Consider the following 25,395-nt stretch of genomic DNA (forward strand, 5'->3'; position numbering starts at 1 on the left):
GCAGCACGCACGGTTTAGATATGGACTGCCTGAGGCTTTTTCGGATATGGACGGTTTTTCCTTTTATATTCTAGAGTTGTCAGATACATTTCTGGTTCTGAGTTCAAGCCTTGTCGATCCCTCTTTTGTTCAATCCTATCTATTGATTGTTGCCACCCATTGGGAGTCAGGGGTGAAATACTTATATACAGTGTAAAAATGATTGTCATTTCATGCAATAGATACTGTATATGGCACTGGTCATGTTAAAGCCACTGGTTTGCTTATTTTCTGTTTTCTGTTTTATTTGTTTTTCTGTCTTATAATGCATTATCATAAATGTAAAACGAATTAAGGAATTTTACATAGAGATAAAAGTCTGCTGTCAGTTTTGGATTATTGCATGGGATAGATGAGTATCCATGTATCTTAATTAGATCAGTAAAAACACTGGAGGCTGAATACGTTGTAAAACTTAAAACAGTTTATTAGCTTTAAATTCAAAGACATACAGGGCAAAATCAAACATGTGCAAAAGTGCAACACAGTCAAAGTGCAAAGAGTAATTGGATGAGTATTAGTCTGGATCTTACCTACTGCCCTTTCAAGAGAAACAGATGATTATGCATTTACTTAAAGCAATATTCCATTTTTTACATCGGACTAAATGATCTGATAGCCTGAAGACAGTGAGTTTGCATAAAAGAAATGTTAAATGGTTTACATAAACTGAAATCTGCCTTTTCAACCCGAGAACGATAGGAAAAAGAATAATTCAAGGTCAGCTCTCAAAAACATCTTTTCAGCATTTCTCAATTTTGCTGCGTTTTTAATCAATACAGAGAAAATTGCACACCTTTTGTTGAAGAGCACTTCTGCCGAGCACACTGGACACGACCTACCTTGTTAAAACCATCATTTGTTCCACCTTTGTCTATAGATTTTATGTTCTAGGGTCTTTATTTAGATATATAATTAAGATACTATCTGTCTATAAAGTGAATCAAAAAGTATACAAAGTCCTCTTCACACTATATTCTCCCCTTCTAATTCTTTTCTCTTCAGTTTTCTCTTCTCCTCTCCAGCCCTCCATCGATTTCACTCTTTATACCAGTGGCTGCTTGTCAGAACTGGTGGAGGGTAGGGACTCCACGCTGTTTCTGTAGATGGGTTTCTTCTGGGAGTGGTCATCACTGAGGAAGAGAGAAATATGAATGATTAACATGTTATATTAGACAGAATAAGAAAATATGTGGGGCTCTGGGAGAGACGGTTATTTGCACATGGTCTAGTCTGTCTGAACGGCTCTAAGGGGGTTAGAAGTGATGGGGATTGAGAGGCAGTCATCACTGTCTTTTAAACTCATAGTACTGATTTACAGTATAACAAGCCACGCCTCCCTGTCCTTTTAGGGAGGTAAGAGTACTTACATGGGACCCTTGCACTTCCTTTGGCTGGCTCGACGGCAGAGGTATGTTATCATGGATATCACAATCACCAGAAGAACAATTCCTACACAGGACACTGTGAGAACTACATGACCAGCGGTGGACTCATACCATGCTGCATTCTCTGTAAACACAAACAGGGAGACAGTCATCTTAACTCTGCTAAAAAGTTTAGTTGCAAAAAACATTCGCTGCGTTCCAATTCGCCTACTTATACTAGCCCTAATAGTAGGTACTGTTTTTGTGTTGGAATAGTAGGTACTTTTGAGTGCATGGCAAAAGAGATTGCACACACTGGGACATACTAACAGGAAGCGGAAGTGGCTGTTGTTGCCTAAACAACATTGTGGCCAATAACTGTCTCATACATCAAAATACAGCTCTTCTTCCATTAAGGTATTTATTCATTCATTATTTCGTATGTAATGTTTACTGTATACTTACATTTGTTAATTTTAGTGACGCATCCGTTATATAATTTATTAATGCAGTGGAGCCTCACTAAACTCCGCCTACTCGCGGTGAGTTGTGGGTAATATCAGCCGTTAGAGTGTGCATCATTCTGCACTTCGAATTTCTACCGGAAGTAGTAGACCATCCAGGAAACTTCGGAATACTATTTTCAACATACTACGGTTTTGAACATACTAATTCTACTTTCGAATACTATTAGGACGGATAGTATGCTGATTGGAACGCAGGGTAAATCTAAAAACTTGATGAACCATCTAAACCGACTAAACACTTTTAAATTAGTAGTTCAGCCTTAGGCAGGTAAGCTAATTGTCCATAATTATCTTTCTTTTCCAGATTGCTTCCTTGTTGTAATGTGAAAAAGATACAAAACATTTAAAGGTCAATTTGAGGGCAAGGTCTGACTCAGCAGAAACTCTGAAACTTTAATAGTAAATACCTTAAAGGGATAGTTCACCCAAAAATAAAATCTGTCACCGTTTACTCACCCTCTTGTCATTTCAAACCTGTATGACTTTCTTTCTTCTGCAGAACACAAAAGAAGATATTTTGAAGAAAGTTGGTAACCGAACAATGGTGGTTGCAATGATTTAGTGTCCAGTCAATGAAAGTGAATAGGTATCGCCGTTGTTCTGTTACCAACATTCTTCAAAATCTCTTCTGTGTTTTGCGGAAGAAAGAAAGTCATACAGGTTTGAAATGACAAGAGGGTGAGTAAATGATGACACTATTTTTATTTTTAGAATTTTGGATGTTGAACCCTAAAAACTCAGTTAATTAGTACAAATTTTACCTCTGTTTACAAAATATACTTTTGCTTTTACATTAATAAAACAGGTATTATTTATTTTCACTTCTATTTCGATCAGTTGCCTACTTTCCTGTTTGTTGTAGTCCTAATGCACCTGCTGCACCACAGTCTTTCCTCATGATATACAATCAACCAAAAATAACACATTTTCCTCATGATCTCTTTTTCTTGGATTTCTTCCTCTCGTCTGTCACTCATAGGTCCTTCATCTCTACCCTCCCTCATCTCTGCTGCTTCCTCTCTGACCTCATCACCCACAGAAGACAAATGTCCCTAATCCTGATGTTATTGCTTTGCTGTAATGTTGCGTGACAACTATTTACTATTATTAATATTCATGACTGTAATGCAATAGTCTAATGGCAGCTATTATTGTCCTGCACTGTGTCTACAACACAAGCGAATGACACCACAGAGCTGGAACGTTCTTGTGATGATCAATGAAGCTGTCTGAACATGCAGCAGCTGTAGCGATGGCTCCATTGATTAGAATGGAAGCACTCTGGCTTTGTTGCCTCTGGTTGATGCAGGGCTGATCTATGTCTTTCGTTCTGTGACATTTACTAATAAAAAACATCACAGTAAATACGTTGAAATCGATTTTCAAATAAAATTGAGGGCACCAGAGATACTGTATAAGCACAGGATGATTTGCTGCAGGTCGTGTCTGTGCAATTTTAAGATTAAATCAGAAATTAAAAGAATTTTAAATATAATGAACATTTAATGAAATACAAATATTATTTATTTTAAATTATCTTTGCTCGCTGTTGTTTATCAGTTATAGACCATTTCATTTTACGTGCACGCCTGGACTGCAGTTAACTTTCGGACTGTGTTTGGCTAATGTCTAATAATATAAACAGTTTATATTTCATTTAATTGATGGTAATATTAATTGATATTATTATTTTATTCTATAATACTTGTATTAAATAAATGATTTGTTGAATTTAGTTGTATATTAATTATATTAAATAAACAATTTTTTGAATGGGTTGTCTAGTTTTGTTGGATTTAAAGAATCCGTATGGGACATTGACATTTGGCAGATGAGCTTGGTATCGCAGTCTTAATTCAAAATATTGGAGAGGCAAGTAATTGTTCTTCTCGGTTTCTTTTTATTGTTATCAGAAATAATCTACAGGCACTCTATTATTTGTTAATGTGTACCTGAAGTTAAGGGCAGTCCACAAACATGTGCATGCACAGTGACGTTTGTTTATGTTGTTGCTTTAAAACCATCTAAAGGGAAACACTAACATCCCATTTTTATTTTTTTAAGTTTAGTATTTTAGATATGTTTTAACGTTATGCTTTTTTTATAGCAATCCCAATATTATGCATCTATTGTACAAGATCTATATCTTAATTTTCTTTTCGTCTATTTGTTTGGATTATTAAAATCCCACCCCAACACCATGAAACTGCTGTAACAGTCATCTAACTTCAGTTGAGTTTGTGCGGTTAACTAACAGCAGCCCATTGCCCCCTTCTGGCAGCTCTGACCTGGCAGGACAGTGACGCTGATAGTGCGTTTCTTCATCAGGGATTGCACAGTAGGAGACTGGGCTGTACAGGTGTATCTCCCTCCAACCTGCCTTGTCACCTTCTCCAACTTCAGCTTACTGGCAGACAAAACCCAGTTCTCTCCCTTGATAGAAAACAAAGGTAAGTTTATAGGAGAGGTGAAAACTAAAGCAGGAACTAAAGGCAAGATTTTACATTTTAATTTCAAAGAAAGATAAGGCAGAAGTACTTCATAATTCTTAGTAAAGGAACCATGAATAAGGGGAAAGCCAAAGTAATGGATCCCATTAGGGGAATAAAAACTACAACAGTGCAACATTGCGAGTGTAATGAAAGTATAAAAATAAGCAGAGCATACACCTTAAAACGTCTATTGTGAGGTTACCAAATTAAACCAACAAAAATAATTTTGATACAGAATAATTTTGGTGAAGCAAAAATTGAGCTTATGGTAACAACTGCATGTTAGCACTTTAACAAGAGGACAAAACAGGGAAACAAATGCCTGTGCAAAAACTGGTCAAAGCACATCATAACCTCACAAATGCCTTTGGCTCCGAAAGGGGATTCTGCAGCCTGCCAAAAAAGTCCATTTCAATTTAAATGAAAGTGAATTAAGAGGATTCTCCATCAGGCCAAGTTCTGGCTAAAGCACCATTGTTTAAGCTAATCCACTGGCTCCCAGCACCTTCCTGTTGCCTCTTTCAAAGAGCAGACACAGAGCGTAGTAACCGGTAGCTGCTATACTCCAACGTACTACTATACTGCGTTGCTATATTTACAGGAATCTGCATCTATTATACCTTGGGATTGGGAAGCACATACTGTATTAAAGGGAAAACTGATAATACCACAGTTTTGTAAGCTTAATATTATTTTTAATTAGCTTTATTTGTTTGTTTGATTATTTATTTATTTATAGTGTTGTTGTATTTTATTCTATTTCAGCTTTAATTTTGATCTGGTTATTTATTTACAGTTGATAATTTTTGTGCCTCCGCTTACATTTTCAGTTTAAAAAAAATCCAAGCAATATTTCTCATTTTTGTTTGGTGTAAGTTTTTCAAATAGTTTTCCTTTTTTTATTTCAATTAATAGAAATGCATTAACGGTTTTAATTTTAGCTTTAGTTAATGATAACGACCCTGATTTGGACAGATGAAAATTGTGCTAAAGTGCTAAAGTTAAAGCAGTTACTGTGACAATGAATGACACTGCATGGTTGTGAAAAGTAATGGATGAAATCATTCTGAGAGTCTGAGGTGCAGGTCTGACCACATTACATCACATGCAATTCTATGGCCACCTGTCAACCCACACAATGACATTTTAAAGGGACTTTTTGGCCTGAGAATAAGAACGTGGCATGGTGCTTTCTGTTCTGTGTGTATTTGAGAATGTCAACAATTACACATAGACAAGCAGAGGCACAAAAGCTTTTACGATGCATAAACACCGGAGGAATGTACTGAAGAGCTGACTATGCATGCTATTTATATGCAGATCGAAAGTGTAAAAGGGATAGTTCACCCAAAAATTCTTAAAGAAAAATTCTGTCATCATTTACTAACCTTCTTGTCATTTCAAACCTGTATAAATATCTTTGTTCTGCTGAACACAAAGGAAGATATTTAGAAGAATGTCAGTAACCAAACAGATCTCATCCCCCATTTACTGCCATAGTAATGAAAATAAATACTATGGGAATCAATGGGGGATGAGATCTGTTTGGTTACTGACATTCTTCAAAATGTCTTCCTTTGTGTTTAGCAGAAAAATTAAATTTATACAGGTTTGCAACAATCTGAGTCAATTATGACAGAATTTTCATTTTTGGGTGAACTATCCCTTTAGTGCACTGTAAAAAATAGATAAGTGTACTTGTTATTTCCACATTTACTATATATATTTTCTTAATACAAACTCTTTATATAATCCTTATATTCATTTTATAATGTTTATTCATTATATATTCAGGCTGGTTTAGTCAATAATATTTTTAGCACACAAAGCCAGTTGTTTTAGGTTATGTGACAAAACAGTCTCACAGCATGACTTAGTTGTGCTGTCTATCCTACACCTCAAAATTCTGGGACTTTTCACACATGAACCATGCACGAATATAAGTTCCTTTATTTAACTAAAAATGATAACATTCACAACCCTTTCATTTGGACTTTTTTCAAAAATTCTCAGGTATGAGAAAACTACACTACCAATTCCTTGAAACAGGCAATTCAAATCTCACCACAGACAGAAAAATGAAAGAGGTTTGGAACAAGATAAAATGAATATAACATCAAATATTAGATATGTCACCTCTTTGGTCCAGTAGTAATTGGGTTTCTCAGAAGCTGAAGTGGAACATTCTAGCTCTACGTCATCCCCTAATTGAACTTTCAGCTCCTCCACAGAGTTGTAATAACGGGTTAGGTAGCCCAAACCAGCCCGGTGCACTGATACCTCTCGCATATCTGAGAGAAAAAGAGAGAGAGCATGGGTGGATACAGAGGATGAGTCAAAGCAGCTCTGAATACATTCACATGAAAACAAGGAAGCAGCACAAACAAACAAAGATCATTTACATGGAGAGATATTAACCTGCACATGCATTTAAGAATCTTGTTGGAGACAAGGATGAAGAATTATTTAAGATTATGGTGTATTAATCTGTTCACAGATTGTCTTGTCTCCATCTGTTATGTGTATTGACCCTTTCTGTACAAATTAGGGCTGTCAAACAATTAATCGCGATTAATCGCACCCAGAATAAAAGTTTTTGTTTATATAATATATGTCTGTGTACTGTGCATATTAATTTTGTATTTATAAACACATACACGTATATTTAAGAAATATTTAGATGTATTTATTTATATTTACCAATAATTTAAATTATAAATAAACGTTTATAAAAAAGAATATTGTATATTTTTCTTAAATATATGCATGTATGTGTATGTGTTTATTAATTCAAAATTAATATGAACACTACACAGACATACAGTATATTATGTAAACAAAAACTTTTATTCTGGATGCGATTAATCGTTTGACAGCCCTAGTACAAATCCATCTTTTTTCTCCACAAAGTTATTCCAATAACTCATCCCTGGGCACAGCAAAACCACCATTCAATATCAACATTGATTTAGTCATTTTATGAGAGAAAGAGTTTTATTTCTCTCCTTATCTTTAGATCCAAAACAGAAAACTTATGTGACAACGAAAGACCGAGGAGCTATTATGCGTCTAGACAGTGTAGACATACACAAATCGATTTGTGTTCGTAACAATCGATGGGCATTTGCATCGCTGCTTAATTACATAAAGAGTCTTAAACTGTTTCTTAAAGATTCCATCAGCCCATGATGTGAGTTCTTGGCAGTGATCTGACTCTTACTCACAGTGGATGGGGATGGTGAGCGACTCGGAAGAGTTATCCGGTGCAGAAGAGTTCTCAGACACACAGCGGTATGGACCCTCAGACCAGGACTGGATGCTTGAAATTAGGACAAGAAGTTTGCCCTCCTCTCTTCTCACATCCACATCATACATGAAACATCTGCGGTATAAATACACATCATCTGCCTGGAGACGATACCAATTCCTCATGTACTGTTGGGAAGAAAAAGAACGAAAAATTTCACTCACATATAGATGTGTAAAATAAGTGTCACATTTGGATTTACATTATATTTGAATTTAGTACAACAAAACGTTTTAGTCTGTTCATTTCAGTTCGATTTTTAACTAAATAGGTTTTTATATATTGTGTTGTATAGAGATGGGTGTTTCTACTTTGTTTCAAATAAAAACTAGACTTTTAGATATTCAGACTGACAACTTTGACTCACAAATTGACTGCATGATAAAGGCTTGCCTGAGATTGTATCTGAAATGGGGATTGCTTGCTGAATTTGCTCAAATATGCTATACCTGTAGGAAATAGATATTGACACTTGGGTCTTACTGACACAGGCTAATGAAAGTTTGCAAAACAAAACATCTGTCTTTGTGATTGGTTGTATAGAACCTCTTTTTGTCTTGGCACAACTGCATCTAGATGCCAGGAAAAGGTGACAAACAGACAGCGCATCGACAGACGCAGCAGATGTTGTGAATCCTCGAAAGGCTTCTCAGTGCCAGATACTAATTAAAACCAGAATAACAGCTTTCAGTAGCCTGGAAAAACACATACTGCATTCTGCTGTGTAAATACTACTTTCAGTCCTGACCTCCAGACAAATACATTCAAATGAGAATGTTGTTGTTCCTTGTTTGTTCTTGTTCTTGTTGTTGCCCTGACAAATAAGTTAGTCTATAAAATATTGATACAAATTGTGAGGGAAGAAACAAAATTCCTTATAAAATACGTCTCTATAAGATCTCTGTTTACTGTAATCATATTGGCAGCGAAACAGAGGGGAGGCAAAAACAGCACAACCAACCTGAACCCTGCTCGTTTCTCAAGAAAAAGAAAGATGTTGTTTCAGTATCAAGCTGCTGTTGTATAGACATTCACCGACAACTGTAGGTCAAAGCATATTGTATACACGCACATTTATGCTTCTGTGTAAATGGCCGTACCTTAGAGAACCTCTCAAAATGGACTGAGCTCATATTGAGCTTAGAATCGGTGTCCACACACTCCAGCGTCACATCCTGTCCTTCCAGGACTGGCTCAGATGGTCCTTTTACCATCAGATAGGCTGAGGAATGTAGAAAACAAAACAGTTTTGAATTAGCATTTGCATATCACAGCTTCCTGTTTGTTCAGAAACGAAAGCCTATCTTAGGCCTACACCTAAATGCCAAAAAATTGTAATATGATTGTAATAATGTAAAAAACATGGTGCGTTGTTTTGAAATAGAACTGTGGACACCACGCATGAAAACAACATTGACAAAAGAAGCATGCGATTCGAAACACTATAAAACGTGAATTGTAGTAAAGTATCCACCAATAATGCAATTTCTACGTTTGCTCACATGCAATACTAATGATAACATTATTGTTGTCAAATAAAGCACATGATGGTTAAACAAATTTTCATCAACACTTTCATATTCACGATTTATGTCTAAACATGCATGGATTAAGTTACACCTAAAGAGCTGGGCTGAGTTTCCCGAAACCTTCTTAACGCTACGTCATTTTTAAACTATACCTTAAGAGTGGTAGCGATATATTCTTAAGAACGACGTAGTGATGCGATACGAAGGTTTCGGGAAACCCAGCCCCGATCATTCAAACAATTGAAAACTTCAAGTATTCATTTCTGAAGGTACATTTCTTTAGCTTTAGCACTTAACGAGCAACAAAACAAAATAAAGACGATACAAATATTGTTAAAATGGTTTACATAACAACTCAACAACCCCAACTTGATTATTTTCCAAAAGTGAGCAACCGTACGCACAGTACTGTACGGTCTCATTTGATCACTTCAGCTTTTGAATAGGCCTACAGTGTAGGTGGTGCAAAATCATTTTATCATTTTAATTTTCAGCTGCGAAACAATAGCTTTAGCAAAACAAAATATATTTACCAGTTGAGCTTTGGAGACTGATGAGCGCGAGCACTGCGAGGATAATACAGACCCTCATTTTGACTCTCTTGACTTCTGCGCTTCAAAACAAACTTCTGCTGAAATGAACGTCTGTAAACACAATTTATGACCGCAGAAGAAGGCGTGGTTTGCTATTCAAGTTGAGCACGTACCTTTAATTTTGTTACACATTGCAATAATAAACACAATTTAAAAAGTATGTATAAGTATATATAATAATTGTTGCAAAGTATTTGATTGCTTTATCAATCAAAACAATTAAAGACAAAGCTACGCCGTGGTTTCACACATCGACCCCCTATGCAAATCGGTTAAAAGCGTCACCTGTATCCAGCATAATCCGTGGCCATAGATTGAGTGCATAACAAAGGATGCTGTTTTTTATGTTGCTTGCGAGGACGCACCAGGGAAGTGCATCAATAAATAATCATTTTATTTTGAAAAATAGCCCCCTTGCAATGGTTTTTAAAGAATTCCTTGATAAAATGTTTTATTAAATTGATTAAATGTGATCATTTGTGAATAACAAGGAAACAGATTATGTTAAAGTGAAATAAAAACCCCGCTTTGCTTCATGTGGATTTTAAAAGAAACGCTGTTCACTTCACTGAAGCGCAAAATGTTGCTGCGGCTTGTTTGCTGTTGCGAGGCAATATGAAATGGATCTGCGCGCATACAGCTTAAACTTCTAAATCAATGTTTTGATATAGTTATAATGAATGGGCCAATATCATCACCAGACCTGCCCTAAACAAGCCCAATGGAAATTCCCTTAGAGTTCATTGACCTTTACAGTAATTACTTTGACTTCAGGTAACTGTGACTCAGCACTGGTGACTTTTTAAGGTAGTTCATACATCCACTACAATTATACTTTTGAAGATTGATATTTATGCACTTCGTTCCCACTTCTGGTCATACAATACAGTATCCACATTTTGTGCTTTCCCCTCTTCCCACAGAGACGGTGAGAAACCTTGTCTTTAGTATACCAAGCTACTTTTTAATCATAATATAATGTCGAATTGTAAATCTTAATATAATAAAAAATATAAACAAATATAAAACAATTTCAGATTAATCTGCCCGAAGTCCATATGAAGAACCTACCAGTGCATCATAATAAATTACACTTCCACAGGGTCATTGTAATGTTGTTGTTCTTCAAATGTTGTCTTTTCTTTTCTTATCCAAACAAACATCCATATTTTATGTATGAAACAACATTTGGTCATACAATCCAAAGCTTTATTTTCAACCGAACAGATGGAACACACACTGACAACTGTTGTAACACTGTAACATTCTCAATATCAATATAAGGCAGTACAACGTCATATGTCACAAGTTTTCATTGATCAATGTTCACACTGACAGATGTACAGAAAGAAATATGATGATCAGTCAACAGAGTGAGTATACCAACAATATAATGTTAAATACATTTAATACAAGAATAATGGACAATCCTTTGTTTTAGTTACTTACCTGGACTTGTGTAAAGACAGCTACACCACTTTATGTAATTTTGTATACTGTCAGCTCCTGCAGAGAGCCCATGACATGTCCTATATGTTATAATACTGATTACCACACAATATACTTAAGTGCTTTTACCTGGTGAATGCATGAATTACAGTAATTACAAACATTAGTTCTACAACAATTATAGAAGTGAGAAGGGAAAAAAAACCTTAACCAATAAATAATGAGCTTTTAAAGCCAGAATCTACAATTGTTTTGATTTGCCTAGCAATATTCACATGGCACTATAACTTCAAACAGCACACAACAAATGCAAAGAGAACCTTTTCATAATAATCTAGTTCAGCAGTTTTTCAAACACTAAAAAGAAATGTCGACTTAAAAATAGTAGATAAGGAAGACTAATTGTGCTAAAACGTAACACTGATTGCCAAATTCTAAGTTACTGATTTAAAACTTAAGGTGCAAATCACAATAGATCATCATAATTTAGGTTCTTGAGGCACAAGTCACAGACAAACGAATATTACATGACCAAACAATAATACTCTGTTTGTTATGATGGACTGATACCAGCTCCCAGCAAGTGGATAACATTGAGATCTCATTGGTTCTCATGTGGCATGACGTTTGGTCACAAGACATGCAAGAACAACCAGATCTTCTGTTATCAACTTACAGTACATCTATTTGACTTGGGCTGTGTACATGAGCTGGTCAATATTTGATTTGAGTGAATAATGTAAAAACGTATCACACAGAGTGACTAAACCTTATTAAAAATGATGAAATAACTGGATTTGCGTGAATATTTTATACCTTACCTTTTTGAGAGTTTGAAACTTTAGGACCACATTGACTTTCATTGTATGGATAAAAAGAGCTAACACTCTTTAAAAAAAACTTCCACTGTGTTCCACAGAGGAGAATAAATCATACACACAGCCAATGGCATGAGTAAATGATGACAGAATCGTCATTTTTGTGTGAACTATAGCTTTAACTATATGCGGCATAGTGCATTATTCAGGTGCCATCGGTATTTGACTATCTGCTTTCTCAGTCTACTGTCATTCCTCTAATCTTTGTGGTTATCTGTACCTCTCTCTTCCCTTTCTCTCTCTTCTGTTGAATAGTGTTCCAAAGTCTGGTGTCTGTTTCTAGATGGAGCATCTGGGAAGCGCTGGCCACAGTCCTCACAGACATATGGAAGGGCTGTTTTGTCACTATCCCTGCCTAATTGTTCTTTGCCGGACAGATTCCGCCCCTCCAGTTGCCTAAGATGGATCAGGTTGAGAGGTTCTTGGATCCTCTGGACGTCTGATGCAAGAGCCGACGCGGTGGCAGCCAGGCTGGGCCTGCCGACGGAGTTGGGCTCAGTAACAATCCCATGAACTGTACGGTGATGAAAGCGAATGCCAGAGCGGTTAGAAAAGCTCTTCCCGCAGAGGCTACAGACGAAAGGCCTCTCACCGGTGTGGATGCGAGTGTGGATCTTTAGCGCCCCAGACTGAGTAAAACACTTGCCACACTGGGCACACCGGTAGGGTTTCTCCCCCGTGTGTGTGCGCTGATGGGCCCTCACCCCAGCCAAGTGAGGGAAACCCCTCCCGCAATACGTACAGGTATACGGCCTCTCTCCCGTGTGTATTCTGCGGTGAATCTTGAGGGCCCCTGATTGGCTGAAGCTCTTCCCGCAGTCCGCGCAGCTGTAGGGCCGGGCGCCGGTGTGCACGTTGAGATGGATGCGCAGGTTGCTGTGCGAGTTGAACGCGCGGCCGCATTCGGCACACAGGAAGCCGCCCGTTTTGGACGCGTGCTGGGTACGCTGATGCTGCAGCAGTTGCGAAGGCCGGGGAAAAGAGGCGCTGCAGTGCATGCACGGCAGTTGCTGCAAGCTCTCCTGCTGCACGTGGCCCTGCTGATGGCGCAAGAGCTGGGCACAGGTGGGGAACGTGCGCTGGCAGGACAAGCACGGGAAGGAGGACAGCGACTGGGCAGCGTGGTACAACTGTGTACACGGCATGCAAGAGGTAAGAAGGCAGTGATGGTGGTGATGATTATGGTGGTGGTAGCGCGCAGCATGCTCTTCTGAGTCTTTTTCGTGATAGAGGAGTTGAGCACAGGTTTGGAACCCACGGTGACAGCACAGACAGGGAAAAGCTTGAAGAGGTGGGGCATCAGGGTTTGCATGTGGGATGGGACTGTGGGTGCTAGTGCCTTTGTCCTGCTGCTGAGGGTGACCAGGTTCAGAATTAGATGTGCAGCTGGGCTCACTGGTGTCCTCTTCTAAAGAGAGACCCAGTCCGAGACACAAGCCCAGGCCTAGGGGGGCAGAATTGGACTCTTTGCCCTGCTGTGGTGGGGTGGACTGGGGGGGTGAGGGTGGTTGGATTTGTGAGGCAGAGTTACCTCTAGCTTTCATAGTCTGGAGTGAGGAAGGAGAGGATGATGTGGAAAGTGGGCAGCCAGGACATGTGCAGGTACGATGCTGAACTACAAAAGAGTAAACGTATGAATTAAGTGTGTGTGGAAAAATAAACAAACAATACACTGACTTTACTCACTAATGCTTTCATGGTCTCTAGGTAATTTTTCCCGTTCCTCAGAATGCAGACCAAACGCTACAGTACTTTTCACCTGGCTTGATCTAGAAGGGTTTGACTGGGGAGAGACTTTGGGTCTTGTCATGTCCCAGGCAGAACTCAAAGTTTCATCAACCCGCTGATCTCTCAGTGGAGCAGAGGCTGCCATAAGGTCACCAATGAAGTTATGCACCTCCAGCCAAGAGCACGGACCCGGCTGTGGCACAAATAAACAGAAAATCCTGCACTGAATAGCAAACTTTAAAGACAATACTACATATATGAATTTTACTAGATACTGGATTAAAAAAGATCAACTCTAAATGACAACAAATAAAACTGGTCCCGTGCAGCATGTGAAAATGACACGCGTGGACACGCTTTGAATAATGTCAGACAAGCGTTACAGTGAGTACGGTATCAAAAGACACATCATACTAAATATCACAACATTTTCATTCATCCATAAAGATGCACGTAAGATAATCAATTGCTTGCGTTGACGTTTTTTGCGATTTATATTTCCATATATATGTATAGGCTATACAGTAGCTCTGCCTTGCGTTACACCCCCTTTATACTTCCTCGTGTGTGTTTATTATTTGATGTACTCACGGGGAGCCTGTCTTTGTCCATTTTTGGATGGAGTGCCTTTAAATACACATTTATTAAATACACATAGCTTTACACATTTATTTACGTTATCGGCTTTTCAAGTCCTGCGGTACTAACTGATGTCTATTACTGCTACACTTTCTGTTACACTGTAGCAGCTCATATCGCCATTTTATCCAGCTGTTTATTTCCGGGATATAGATCATGTGACTATATGAACCTCATTTACTTTACAAAAATGCATATGGCCTTATGACAAAATGTTCTCGTTATTTTTCAGTAATAAAACCTGTAAACACGTCCGTTTTGAAGCTAGTTTGATGGTTTTATACTGTCGCGTATAGAATAATCTCCCGTTCAATTTTACTAGACTTCCCATCCTAATGCAATAACATCACTACTTTTGTGTGCTATGCTTAATTATTCATTCGTTTGTCAATATCTTTCAAACACCAATGTTGTCAATACACGTCATTGTTGTCATGATCTGGTCTGACCTGTTCTATTGTCATTTAATGATGCCAAAATTAACAATAGTCACCGGTGGATCAATGTAATGCTGATCTTTTCGCAGAACCTTTCTGCATATGGCAAAAAGCTTTGTTGATCTATGGAGCCTATGTATGTTTGAACACTAGATGGGGCCATTTTCCTAAAAGACAGAAGCCGCGTGCTCCACCCTCCCCTCAAAAGAATATACGGCTGTATTTGGAATGGAACGTACTGCACAGTAGACTAAAAGTTGGCAACTATTTTAGAATTTTTATGTATCATTTGTATACTAGTACTTTTATAACATTCGTAATATTCTACATTGGCAAATATGCCTATAAAAAATAATGTATACTATTGCTATTCCAAACTACTGTAGTAGTCAGTGTTACAATATAACACATAGCACATAGAACATAGAACATAACATAACATAACATAACATAACATAACATAACATAACATAACATAACATAACATAACATAACATAACATAAAGTGATGAGGGAGAAGCTGTGGTTTGAGGATGAGGATATTCCCCTCATTGTTATGTGTTGTAAACAAACTAGGGTTAAACTGCTCAAATTAATAGTGTGAGTTTCTTCACTTGTAAACAACTACAAGGAAAACTCCTAAATACAGTATACATACACTAAATGCAGTATTTAACTAAAGTGGCTATGAGAAAAATAATAATATTAACAATAACATAGGCACAGTTTTTTTTTCATTCTGGTTCAGCTCAAAAGATTTTTAATAAATGCTTGGGATTCCTGTTCCCATTGTATTTGACATTTATGCATTTGGCAGACAGTTTTGTCTAAACTTGGTATATTCAGGTTTTATTTTATTTTTAGAGATTATCATTATGTGTATTCTCTCCTATGACATTGTTGCTGATAATTCTATGCTCCACCAGTTTATACAGGTAATCCATATAGTCACCTAGAATAAGAAAAAACAAAAAACTGTAGGACTCAATAGTGACATTTACAGATGAGGCAAAGTCACAGATACTACCTTATTTAGGCTATGACAATATATAACCAGAAGGTCACTGGTTCGATTCTCAGGGCCAGCAGGTAGCGACTGACGTGCCCTTGAGCAAGGCACCTTTGCGGTGTGTGTGTTCACGACTTGCAGTGCATGTGTTCACTACTCACTGGATGGGCTAAATGCAGAGGTCACATTTAGGTTATGGGTCACCATAACTGACAAATAGGTCAATTTCACTATATTATAGGTTGGCAAATTAATAGGTTACTAATTTATGCTGTTTTTGTGCCCTTTACGTGCGGTAAACTGCCTTTGTATAGCCTAGGATAATACTTTATTAGTTTCCAGATGGAGAAATTTTAGGAAATAAATAGGAAATAAAATATACAAAAATGATATTTTTATATAAATTATTTTTTAAACTAATTGAGTAATCAATTGTCAGTTAGAGAGTTTGAGATTCTCATTTATCATTTTTTTATAGATATATAAATAAGTCATTAAATGGATGAATTAAAAATTAAATACAGTACATGATGTGCTCTAGTCTAGGGCTTTTGAATTAGACACGTACCCCCAGGTCTCGTCAGCATTGAAGGGCGGAGCTTCAGATAGAACAGATTCGGTTCCTCAACAGTAAAGGGGCGGGGCATCAAAAGGGCGGAATACGTACAGCGTGCTTTTTGTATACACAGTGGAACGTGCCGGAATAAATTGATAATATTCATTGTCAGACAGCAGTGGGGAGGACGTGATCAAGCTCGTGGAGTTGACATTTAACAGAGCCTGGCTTGCGACTGACATCATTCATTTCACCTGGCGTGGGAGCCGAAATTTAAAGACAGCAAAAGGGATTCTGACATGCATCAGAAATGTAAGTAAGGCTTTTTACATTTATTTATTCAGAAAAGCCCTACGGCCTGTTCAAATGTTGGAGAATGTTAGATCATTACCGATGCTGTTTTGTAGTAATAAGTCATTTAATAGCCTATTAAAGCCTACCCAGCAGGTAAACGTCGTTGACATTTTGCTGTTGATAACAAACTGTATGTTTAACAAACTAATTTGTTTACATTATTTCGTAGTTGTGTTTAAATCCCTGACCAGGCTAAGCACGAACGTAAATTCGGTCATGTATGACCATTTTAAAATAGACTTTACTCATTTGAATAAGGATCCCCAACAACATAGTGTATATCACTCAATGAGCTCATTTCTAAAACTATCTGGAGAAACCCCTTAATGAATTACTCCTCCCTGTTATGCTTTCAGTTCCCGTTTTTATGGGTGTGGGTCTAGTCAGCAATTGACACGTTTTTATAAATAATAATTATAGTCAAAAGAAAAATAACCAAGGAGTCATTGTAAAAATGTCATTAGAAACAGAGCAAGTTGCCCGGAGTGTAACCACAAATAAAACATTTTTACATGTAAATAATGGTGTCTAGAATAGAGCGTGGTGTACGGAATCCCCGCTAGCTCACCCACGCGCGTGACTCATTGGCCAGGGATTTCCGATGAACTTGCGAGAGAGCGGCGCAAGGGTATCCCGACCACTGAAGCCCAACCTTTCGGACATTTGAAACACTTTGATCATACACAATAGAGGCGTTGGAAGAGGAACATAGGCTACATGTAGGTTATATTTAAAACATTACAGTAAATACATTAGGTATACAAAGGAATTGCTAGTTTAGTAATGTAGTATATCCACTCTGTTCATCAGTAGCCCTGCTCAATTTTGAAGACAGTAGCCTACACGTGCATTAAAAGACGAAGAGAAAGGACGGATAAGAAAATCAATAATTGAGATCATCCCCGGTGGAATTTCCATGCATGAAACCAGAATTGCCTTCCTCTTTTAAAACCCCTTTGATATAGAAATAGCTCACTTCAGCATGTTTTGGGGAAACCAATACTGAAAATGATAGCAATACAGAATTCTACAGTTGCATGTTTTCAACTTTTTGAAAACATGACAATTATTAACGAAAATTGATGCCGCAAAAAAAATTCTGACTCGGCCTTGAAAAGATAATGGATTCATGGTTTATAAACATGCCCTAAAAAAGATTCATTAAAGAAATCTAGGACTTTTATTTCTTTGTATTAAAGAAATATATGTCAGTGTAGAAGTCATTCGATTATTACCCATATTGGATTGCAGACTTTATTTCTAGTGGCTAGATGAAGTATTGCAATGTTGTCATCTGCTTCAGGCAGCTGAATTCAGCTCAGGTCATCACTCAGTGCAGCCTAACTATCTGGTGTCGTGCCAGGTATCAAAACTGATTCAGGATCAGCTACATTATAAATATAGTACACAACCTTATGGGGCCCCTTCAAAGAACATACGTCACCATTGCAGGAAGAAGATGTGGTTTGCCACGAGAGCGTAACGGAGAAAAGGTAACAGAAAATGTTCTGCGAGAAGTGAACCCTCTCCATAGACACAGGGTTTCTGGGGAAAGAGAACGGTAGACGTGAGCTCATCACCACCTTTCCAAATGGAATACCTTCCTCAGAGGCGAGAGGATGAACATTATGCTCCTTCGGTGGAAATATCTTATCTCACGTTTTGGGTCAAGAGTTTGAAGAAACTTTCCTCGCGTTTGCTTTAGAATACGTAACCGATGCCCACTGGAAACCTACCGTATTTGCATTCTTTTTCACTTTTTGTTGGTGACTAACACAAAGAAAATACATTTTTGTGTCATACCAACACCTACTACTATAAAAATGGGCTCATGGGTAAATCACATTACTGGAGAAATCAGTCAATATTACTTAAAAACAACAATAACAAAGTGCGCTAAAGATGCTTGTGTCCAGAAAAATGTAGCGGTGCTTTATCTGCCACTCTGGGTTAGCAATGGCATTTAATACAATTATTGTTGTTTAAAATGCTTTTGTGTGTTCAAATGAAAACGTACGATCTTCTCACCTTCCCCTTAGCACCAAGATTGTGTATATTTGTCTGTTTAAAATATGTTTATTGTGATGGTGAATAAATCACATGCTTAAACATTGATTTTCACTGTTTTGTTTTCTTTAAATATATACTGTTTTATACAGCATTATCATTAATTAATAATGTAAGTATTGTTGTAAAATTGTACTTTTAAGCAAATTAGCATAAAATAGAAAAAGGGGACTTAAATCTTGAATATTTTAGAATAGATATTTAAAGAGAATGATATATTTAACAATTTATGACTGAGAGATACCCAACAACATTTTACGTCTGCCAACAGCACCGAAGGAAAAGGCGTGTTACCCTCTGCCCACAGTGAAGAAACTCCTGGAGCAGAAGAGAAAAAGGGAGACCTCCTCAGCACCCCCGTTCTGTTCCACAGCGACTTACACCGCTGGTGGCCCTGCATCCGTCCCAGTGAGTAAAAACACAGATTTCTACATATAAATGTCTTCAGACAATTACAAAGACTTTAATCATTTTTTAAAATGCTTCAAACAGGGTTTGACATCCGTACCATCTCCCACTGCTGGTAAGTCTGACCAGCTCAGCTAGATAGAGGTGGTTGTATAACTTAAATCATGGTTTCATTTGCAGAATTTCTGAATCTCTTTTTTTCACAGGGGCCAGTGTAAGCTACTCAGATATGGGAGCAGTCAGATATGACCTTTGGGAGGTTCCCAGCATTCATCCGCCTCAATCATCCCTGCAGCAGTGCAATCCATTCCCATTTATGCCCAACTTTTCCCAGACTGGACAGACTCTTGCCACTGGCTACAGCTCCCAGCAGATGCAGGACTGCCACGATGGCCATACAACACAGCAATATGTAAGAAAACCTAGATTAAAAAAAAGGATTTTAATATGTATTTAATATACAAACTTGAACATAAAAGCTGCCTTAAATTGATCAGTTAAATCATATTTACATTGATTCAATTGGCTGACGCTTTTATCCAAAGCGACTTACAAGTAGGAGAGCATATAAACATTTTGTCAACATGCTAAACTGTACCGTTAGTTTACAAGGCCATGCTGTATACTAGGAGGATCAAAGCTGGAGTAAGCAAGGGAGAGAATGAACAACAAGATATTAGCTTTACAAGTTATTTGAACTTAAATTCTATTAAACTGACTTTTAATAGAAAAACTAGTCGTATTTCGCATAATTTATAAAGTATATAACTAATTTCTTCAGTTTAAGTAAGTTTAATGTCATTTAAGACTTTTTAGAAAAAATGTCAGGCAAATTTTGAACTACATTTTTAAGAGAGAACTTTAAACATATAGAAGTCTGAAGCAACATTATAATTTGAGGCTTGTGGAAATCCTGAGGCGACGTGATAAACAAAACATTACACGACATTTTACATTTGGCGGACGCTTTTATCCAAAGCGACTTACATTGCAATATTCTATACATTTGTTTCTAAGTATGTGCAATCCCTGGAATCGAACCCATGACCTTGCTAGCGCCATGCTCTAACCACTGAGCCACAGGAAAGCATCACAGAACATATGGCATCTGTTCAAAATAGATGAAAAATGTCTTGATTTTCTCTTTGTCCTCACAGTCCATAACCGAGTGCCCTGTTACTGCTTCTGGGACTGATATGAGCTCTGGTCTGTGTTGGCCATCTGAATCTAAACAAGAGGATCACACTAGCCCGTATATTCTCCAGGACCTTAAGACGCAGATGGATATAATGAAGCTACAGGAGGCTCGAACGTTCCTGCAGAACATGGATTACAGCAGAACCACCTGGCAAGATGATGATGGAGACACGTAAGTCACGGGAATGTGTATATGAAGCCTGTTCTGAATGTGGGTTAGATTTATTAGCACTAATGCGGGAATGGGTGGTCATTTAGAATAATGATCTACAAAAAAATCAGCAGTTACTTTAAGACGTGACAAAATAGCTTCTAGAATTTCCCAATGACATTGAAATTTGGTTTAATTAAATACTACTCATTTGGGTGCATTCCATTAACATGTGTATACAGTGTATACTGTCGTCATGTATATTGTTTTCCTTTAACATATCTTACAATCATGTGGCCACACCAGACCACATCATTAGGTGTTTTACCAGAGAGTTCTTGTGAGTTTCTCAGCTTATATAACCTCGGCAAGTCCTGTGACTCCAAAAGAAAGCAGAAAGCTGAGCATTTTGCGTCAACGAGAACTGAAACCAAATTTTCTCTCTTTCTTTAGGATTCTACACATCTACACTGCTAAAGGTTTAAGGGAATATGCTTTTGCTGCTGCAGAGAAACTGTGTGAACTGGGGAAGCTGGACTCCAAGGAGCACAAGGGGAAGGTGAATATCATAACCCAAGACTGTTAAATCAATAAGGGCCCATTTTAAGTTATATATGGACCGCAAATTGAATTGCTTTTCTTCTGTATCCCAGACTGCTTTGCTGGTGGCCGTAACAGCAAATCAACCAGAAATAGTCCAAGATTTACTCTCACTTGGTGCAGACATCAGCACATGTGATGTCAATGGTCAAACCACGCTTCATCTGGCTGCCACATATGGCTTTCCCCGAATCATGCAGGTTAGAGGGCTAAGCCATCCACTCGTTTGTATGCAATTCAGAATCACAAAACATGCATCTAATCGGATGAATTTATAGGTTATACTTTCGTCCGGACTCCGAGTGGACCTGGAGGCTCGTAATTTTGAAGGTAAAAGCTGTACAAGTTATTATTAAATTACAGTTCCATGTCATCAACTTTAAAGCCATCTTAACTTCGTGCAACTGCACGAAAAGTTGACAAATTGTGATAATATGAATATGTAATAATTTAGTAATTCGATTTTTTATTATTTGAGTCATTGACTCATTGGTGGCTATTAAGGAACATCAAACTCAAGTAGAGACGTATAATAATAATAATAATAATAATAATATCCTCTTCTTTAAGGTCTGACTCCTCTGCACTGTGCTGTAATCTCTCACTGTGGCACGACGAAGGCTATAAATGCCTGGCTCGCTGATGGCAGTCTACATTCTCAAGCGGAGGACAAACTTATGTGCTTGCGGTTTCTTATAAATGCTGGAGCCTCAATACTCAGCCAGGTACTCTTTATTTAACTAGTTTGTACCATCACACGACCTGAAAATGAAGTTTTTGGTTCTTTAGAGTCTCATTGTTCAGGACGAGTATTTTTTAACACTGCTTAGTGTTGCTCAGTTAGCTTCAGTAAACAGCAAATCACTGGTATTGACATTTAAAAAGACGGTAGATTTTCCATAGTATGGGAAAAGAAACTATTTCTTTCCTAATGTTCCTTTCTGAGAGATAGACAAACAATTGACTTTTGTCATTGTTCCATACGCAGTAGTTTCGTTTTGGGTGCTGCACAGGGAGGAAATCTCATTCATGCCACGGGCGGCTTTGATCTTGCTTCGGTTTCACTCTGTTGACTAGTATTGTTATGGCCTTTTCAGGAAATCAAAAGCAACAAGACAGTTCTTCACCTGGCAGTGAAGGAGGGGAATATCCATCTCGTGCGCTTTCTCCTGAGCCTGCCGCTGACTGATATGCAGGCCTTCATCAACCTGAAGGTGAGCGACACATGATAACAACAGATATTGTATTGAAGTGGTTTCATGTACTCATACTTCAGTGATACATTTATCACATACTCTAGTTCATTTCAGGATGGGAGTCAGCAATCTTTTTGATCTTTGTTTTTTTTTTACTGATAATCACTGTGCCGCTTCACCAGATCAGTTTTAATGCTTATTCCATTACTTGGTATTTGTTGCCTTTGAGTTGTGTTGATAAAGTGCTTCTTTCTCTTAGTCATGTGATGTGATTTTTTCTTATCCTGCAGAGATCCTCATTTTAATATACAAATAAATTCTGTATATCAAATATATTTTTAGGCTCATGGCCACACCGCCTTACACATGGCCGCAGGACTGCATGGAAGCCCCTGTCAGGAAGAGCTGATCAGACTTCTGCTGAGTCGTGGAGCTGATCCCAGCATCCGCAACCTGGAAAATGACCAGCCCGCTCATTTACTGCAGAGCGGAGATAAAGGAGAGAGTGTAAGAGGCTTTTCTTCATTCATAAGAAATGGTCATCACTTTTGTTAACATTAACCAATGCAACTTGAGCTAACAGTAAACAATATTTCTACAGCATTAATTAATCTTAGGTCATGTTCATTTCAGCGTTTACTAATACAACATCAACATTAGTTAAAGGTCCAGTGTATGAAATTTAGTGGCATCTAGCGGTGAGGTTGAGAAATTGCAACCAACGGCTCACTCCACCCCTCCCATTCGAGTCACTACGGTGGCTGACACAGGATTAATATGTCGTCACCTTTTCGCTTCTTTGCCGAAGGAGATAACATATTTACGAAACGTGCTCTGAGCAGTTTGTTCGTTTAGGGCTACTGTAGAAACATCATGACGAATTCCATGCAAGAAATCCTCCAAAAAAATACACACAGCACCTTTAATGCACAATGAACTAACATGAACAATTGTATTGGCATTAACTAACATTCATAAAGATTAACAGATGCTGATAAACTTGTTTATTGTTAGTTCATGTTACCTAATGCATTAACTAATGTTGTAAAGTGTTACCAAAGAAATGAAAAATAAATTGACATGTATTACAGGGGATATCCTTGAAAAGAATAAATTGAAGTATATAAATAAAAATTTCAAGAGGAGAATACACAGCTGACATTCTTATTTTTTCTTCTTTCAGCTCAAACTCATATTGAAGAAGAAAAGTGCCTCTAGACGGCGTTTTACATCCTTACAGGACCAAGAGTGACCAGGACTACTTTTGCAGTCCCAGCGTACCCAACCTTCTCCAATAGAGTTACAGTAATGAGGGAACCAATAATAGTACAGTATGTACATGAAATTATAATCGTTAAAAGAACATCCGTCATCAAGACAATCCATCAGTGTAGATAGGAATTATTATATTTTGTTGTGATTAGATCTTTGTCAAAATAGCCAAATATTCAGAAAAATTGCTGCATGTAGTCTATCTAGATTTGAATAAATCTAGCTTGCCATCGGAGAGGAATGGGATTTACCTACAGTATCCTCACATGAGGATTATAAGTATTGCATCATTTTAGTATGACAGTAAAGGGCAGAGTAGATTCTGCATCAAAAAACAACTGATTCTCAGTAAATCTAAATGCTCACTTAGCGTTTGGGTGTATTCATGTAGCATGAAAGCGATCAATGAATTTGTTCATTAATAGTGATTTCAATGAAATCGTCATGAGGATTGGCAGTTTCCACTTTTAATTATGAACCATATTGGTTCTCTTATATGGGCAGCTAAATTGTTCATGGAACCCACTGTATCAGTGGGAAATTGTTTTTTTTACATATTTATATTGCCTTTGGATGTTATGCATTTCATATTATTATATTGTGAATGTTCAATGGTTCTTTGCATCACTGCGAAGAACTCTCATCTTTTTTTACTCCATAAAGAGTTTTTGTTCTTTTGAGGTTTTATAAGTTCTTCACATCAGAGTATTGGTTTGTGGATTCTACAATGATGTCACACTGTAAAAACCTCATTGGTTCCATTTGGAATCTTTTTCATCGAATGTATGTTACTTTCTTATAGAGGGAAGATCTGTTTCAGTATTTATTTCATTGTAAATTGTGAATGATAGCTCTTTAATATGTAATACAGTAGCACACTTGATATCAAGTCCTTTAATCAGGATATGTGTCAACTGACTATGTGAATGTGTTATTTTGATGAGTCATATGAGGGGGTGAAATGTCAGGGGGTTCTGAGGTAAAAAACTACACAACCACACTGATGTTGTCTTTACAGTCTTTAAGACCTTTTAGTGTCAAGACGTCATAATCGATGACTTAACATACATTTAATTGAGTGGTATTAAATAAAAGTATGAATCGTTTGATTTCAATGTGGGGTTAATAGTCACCTTTATCAAGATTTTAAATGTTGGAGATTGAATCAGATGTAAGAAAACCAATCCAATTTATCACAAGCATGATTCACTGTGTTAAAGTACCCAGAGTCCCTCAGGAAATTCAAATGAGGGAAAACACGCCAATGCCTCTTTCTTGTAAAATGCTTTGATTTACAGGACTGTGGATTTATGAGAATTGGTTCACAATTGTAATGACCATGTAGTGAAATGTAAAACATTGGTTACTGTTTTAGTAAATATTAGAGCAGTTGAACGAATGAAATTATTGACAAAACCAAAGTCTGACATCTGGCATTAAAGTGTGCATATATACAATATTACAGGGATGATATAAAGATATTGTATTTGTAGTTTGATATTTACATATCATAAAATATCCATGTTATGCTGCAAATGTTAATGAATGTTTAATCATATGTTTTGCATATTGTGTCAACTGGCTAAGCCAATCCAAGTAA

At 37.4% G+C, this 25,395-nt stretch overlaps 3 protein-coding genes across 6 annotated transcripts; 1 reads left to right on the forward strand and 2 right to left on the reverse strand.

Annotated features, from left to right (window-relative positions):
* Positions 1-441: 441 nt before the first annotated feature.
* Positions 442-9,929, reverse strand: si:ch211-79k12.1 (uncharacterized protein LOC568891 homolog). Its single transcript, XM_057340719.1, has 7 exons — positions 9,795-9,929; positions 8,833-8,954; positions 7,650-7,860; positions 6,562-6,716; positions 4,222-4,366; positions 1,410-1,551; positions 442-1,172 (listed from the first exon to the last, which is right to left on the reverse strand). Exons 1-7 carry the CDS (start codon positions 9,850-9,852, stop codon positions 1,085-1,087), a joined length of 921 nt encoding a protein of 306 aa, XP_057196702.1. The 5' UTR covers positions 9,853-9,929; the 3' UTR covers positions 442-1,084.
* A 1,121-nt stretch (positions 9,930-11,050) lies between these two features.
* Positions 11,051-14,681, reverse strand: si:ch211-79k12.2 (uncharacterized protein LOC568844 homolog). Of its 2 annotated transcripts, XM_057340030.1 has the most exons (3): positions 14,501-14,681; positions 13,868-14,102; positions 11,051-13,796 (listed from the first exon to the last, which is right to left on the reverse strand). In XM_057340030.1, the coding sequence occupies exons 1-3, from the start codon at positions 14,519-14,521 to the stop codon at positions 12,379-12,381; spliced, it is 1,674 nt and encodes a 557-aa protein (XP_057196013.1). In that variant the 5' UTR covers positions 14,522-14,681; the 3' UTR covers positions 11,051-12,378. The 2 variants fall into 2 exon arrangements, with proteins under 2 accessions (XP_057196013.1, XP_057196014.1); XM_057340031.1 differs by lacking the exon at positions 14,501-14,681 and having other exon boundaries at positions 13,941-14,055.
* A 1,986-nt stretch (positions 14,682-16,667) lies between these two features.
* On the forward strand, positions 16,668-25,321 carry LOC130557960 (NF-kappa-B inhibitor delta). 3 transcript variants are annotated; one of them, XM_057340114.1, is made up of 12 exons: positions 16,668-16,862; positions 19,243-19,379; positions 19,464-19,494; positions 19,586-19,791; positions 20,537-20,748; positions 21,181-21,286; positions 21,381-21,527; positions 21,606-21,657; positions 21,898-22,052; positions 22,425-22,541; positions 22,866-23,030; positions 23,707-25,321. In XM_057340114.1, the coding sequence occupies exons 1-12, from the start codon at positions 16,850-16,852 to the stop codon at positions 23,773-23,775; spliced, it is 1,410 nt and encodes a 469-aa protein (XP_057196097.1). In that variant the 5' UTR covers positions 16,668-16,849; the 3' UTR covers positions 23,776-25,321. The 3 variants fall into 3 exon arrangements, with proteins under 3 accessions (XP_057196097.1, XP_057196099.1, XP_057196098.1); XM_057340116.1 differs by lacking the exon at positions 16,668-16,862 and adding an exon at positions 18,379-18,853; XM_057340115.1 differs by lacking the exon at positions 16,668-16,862 and adding an exon at positions 18,379-18,739.
* The last annotated feature ends 74 nt before the right edge of the window (positions 25,322-25,395 follow it).

Source organism: Triplophysa rosa, linkage group LG8 (assembly GCF_024868665.1).
Source record: "Triplophysa rosa linkage group LG8, Trosa_1v2, whole genome shotgun sequence".
NCBI lineage: Eukaryota > Metazoa > Chordata > Actinopteri > Cypriniformes > Nemacheilidae > Triplophysa > Triplophysa rosa.

Bases quoted from the DNA above. Each gene is read 5' to 3' on its own strand.
- LOC130557960 (XM_057340114.1), top strand. The intron at 19,380-19,463 runs GTGAGTAAAAAC...TGCTTCAAACAG, and splicing joins GTGGCCCTGCATCCGTCCCA to GGTTTGACATCCGTACCATC. The intron at 21,658-21,897 runs GTAAAAGCTGTA...CTCTTCTTTAAG, and splicing joins GGAGGCTCGTAATTTTGAAG to GTCTGACTCCTCTGCACTGT.
- si:ch211-79k12.2 (XM_057340030.1), bottom strand. From the start codon at position 14,521: ATGGACAAAGACAGGCTCCCC. The intron at 14,103-14,500 runs GTGAGTACATCA...TTTGTGCCACAG, and splicing joins TGGACAAAGACAGGCTCCCC to CCGGGTCCGTGCTCTTGGCT. The intron at 13,797-13,867 runs GTGAGTAAAGTC...ACTCTTTTGTAG, and splicing joins TAGAGACCATGAAAGCATTA to TTCAGCATCGTACCTGCACA.
- si:ch211-79k12.1 (XM_057340719.1), bottom strand. From the start codon at position 9,852: ATGAGGGTCTGTATTATCCTCGCAGTGCTCGCGCTCATCAGTCTCCAA. The intron at 7,861-8,832 runs GTACGGCCATTT...TCTTCCCAACAG, and splicing joins ATTTTGAGAGGTTCTCTAAG to TACATGAGGAATTGGTATCG. The intron at 4,367-6,561 runs GTGACATATCTA...TTTTCTATCAAG, and splicing joins ATTACTACTGGACCAAAGAG to GGAGAGAACTGGGTTTTGTC.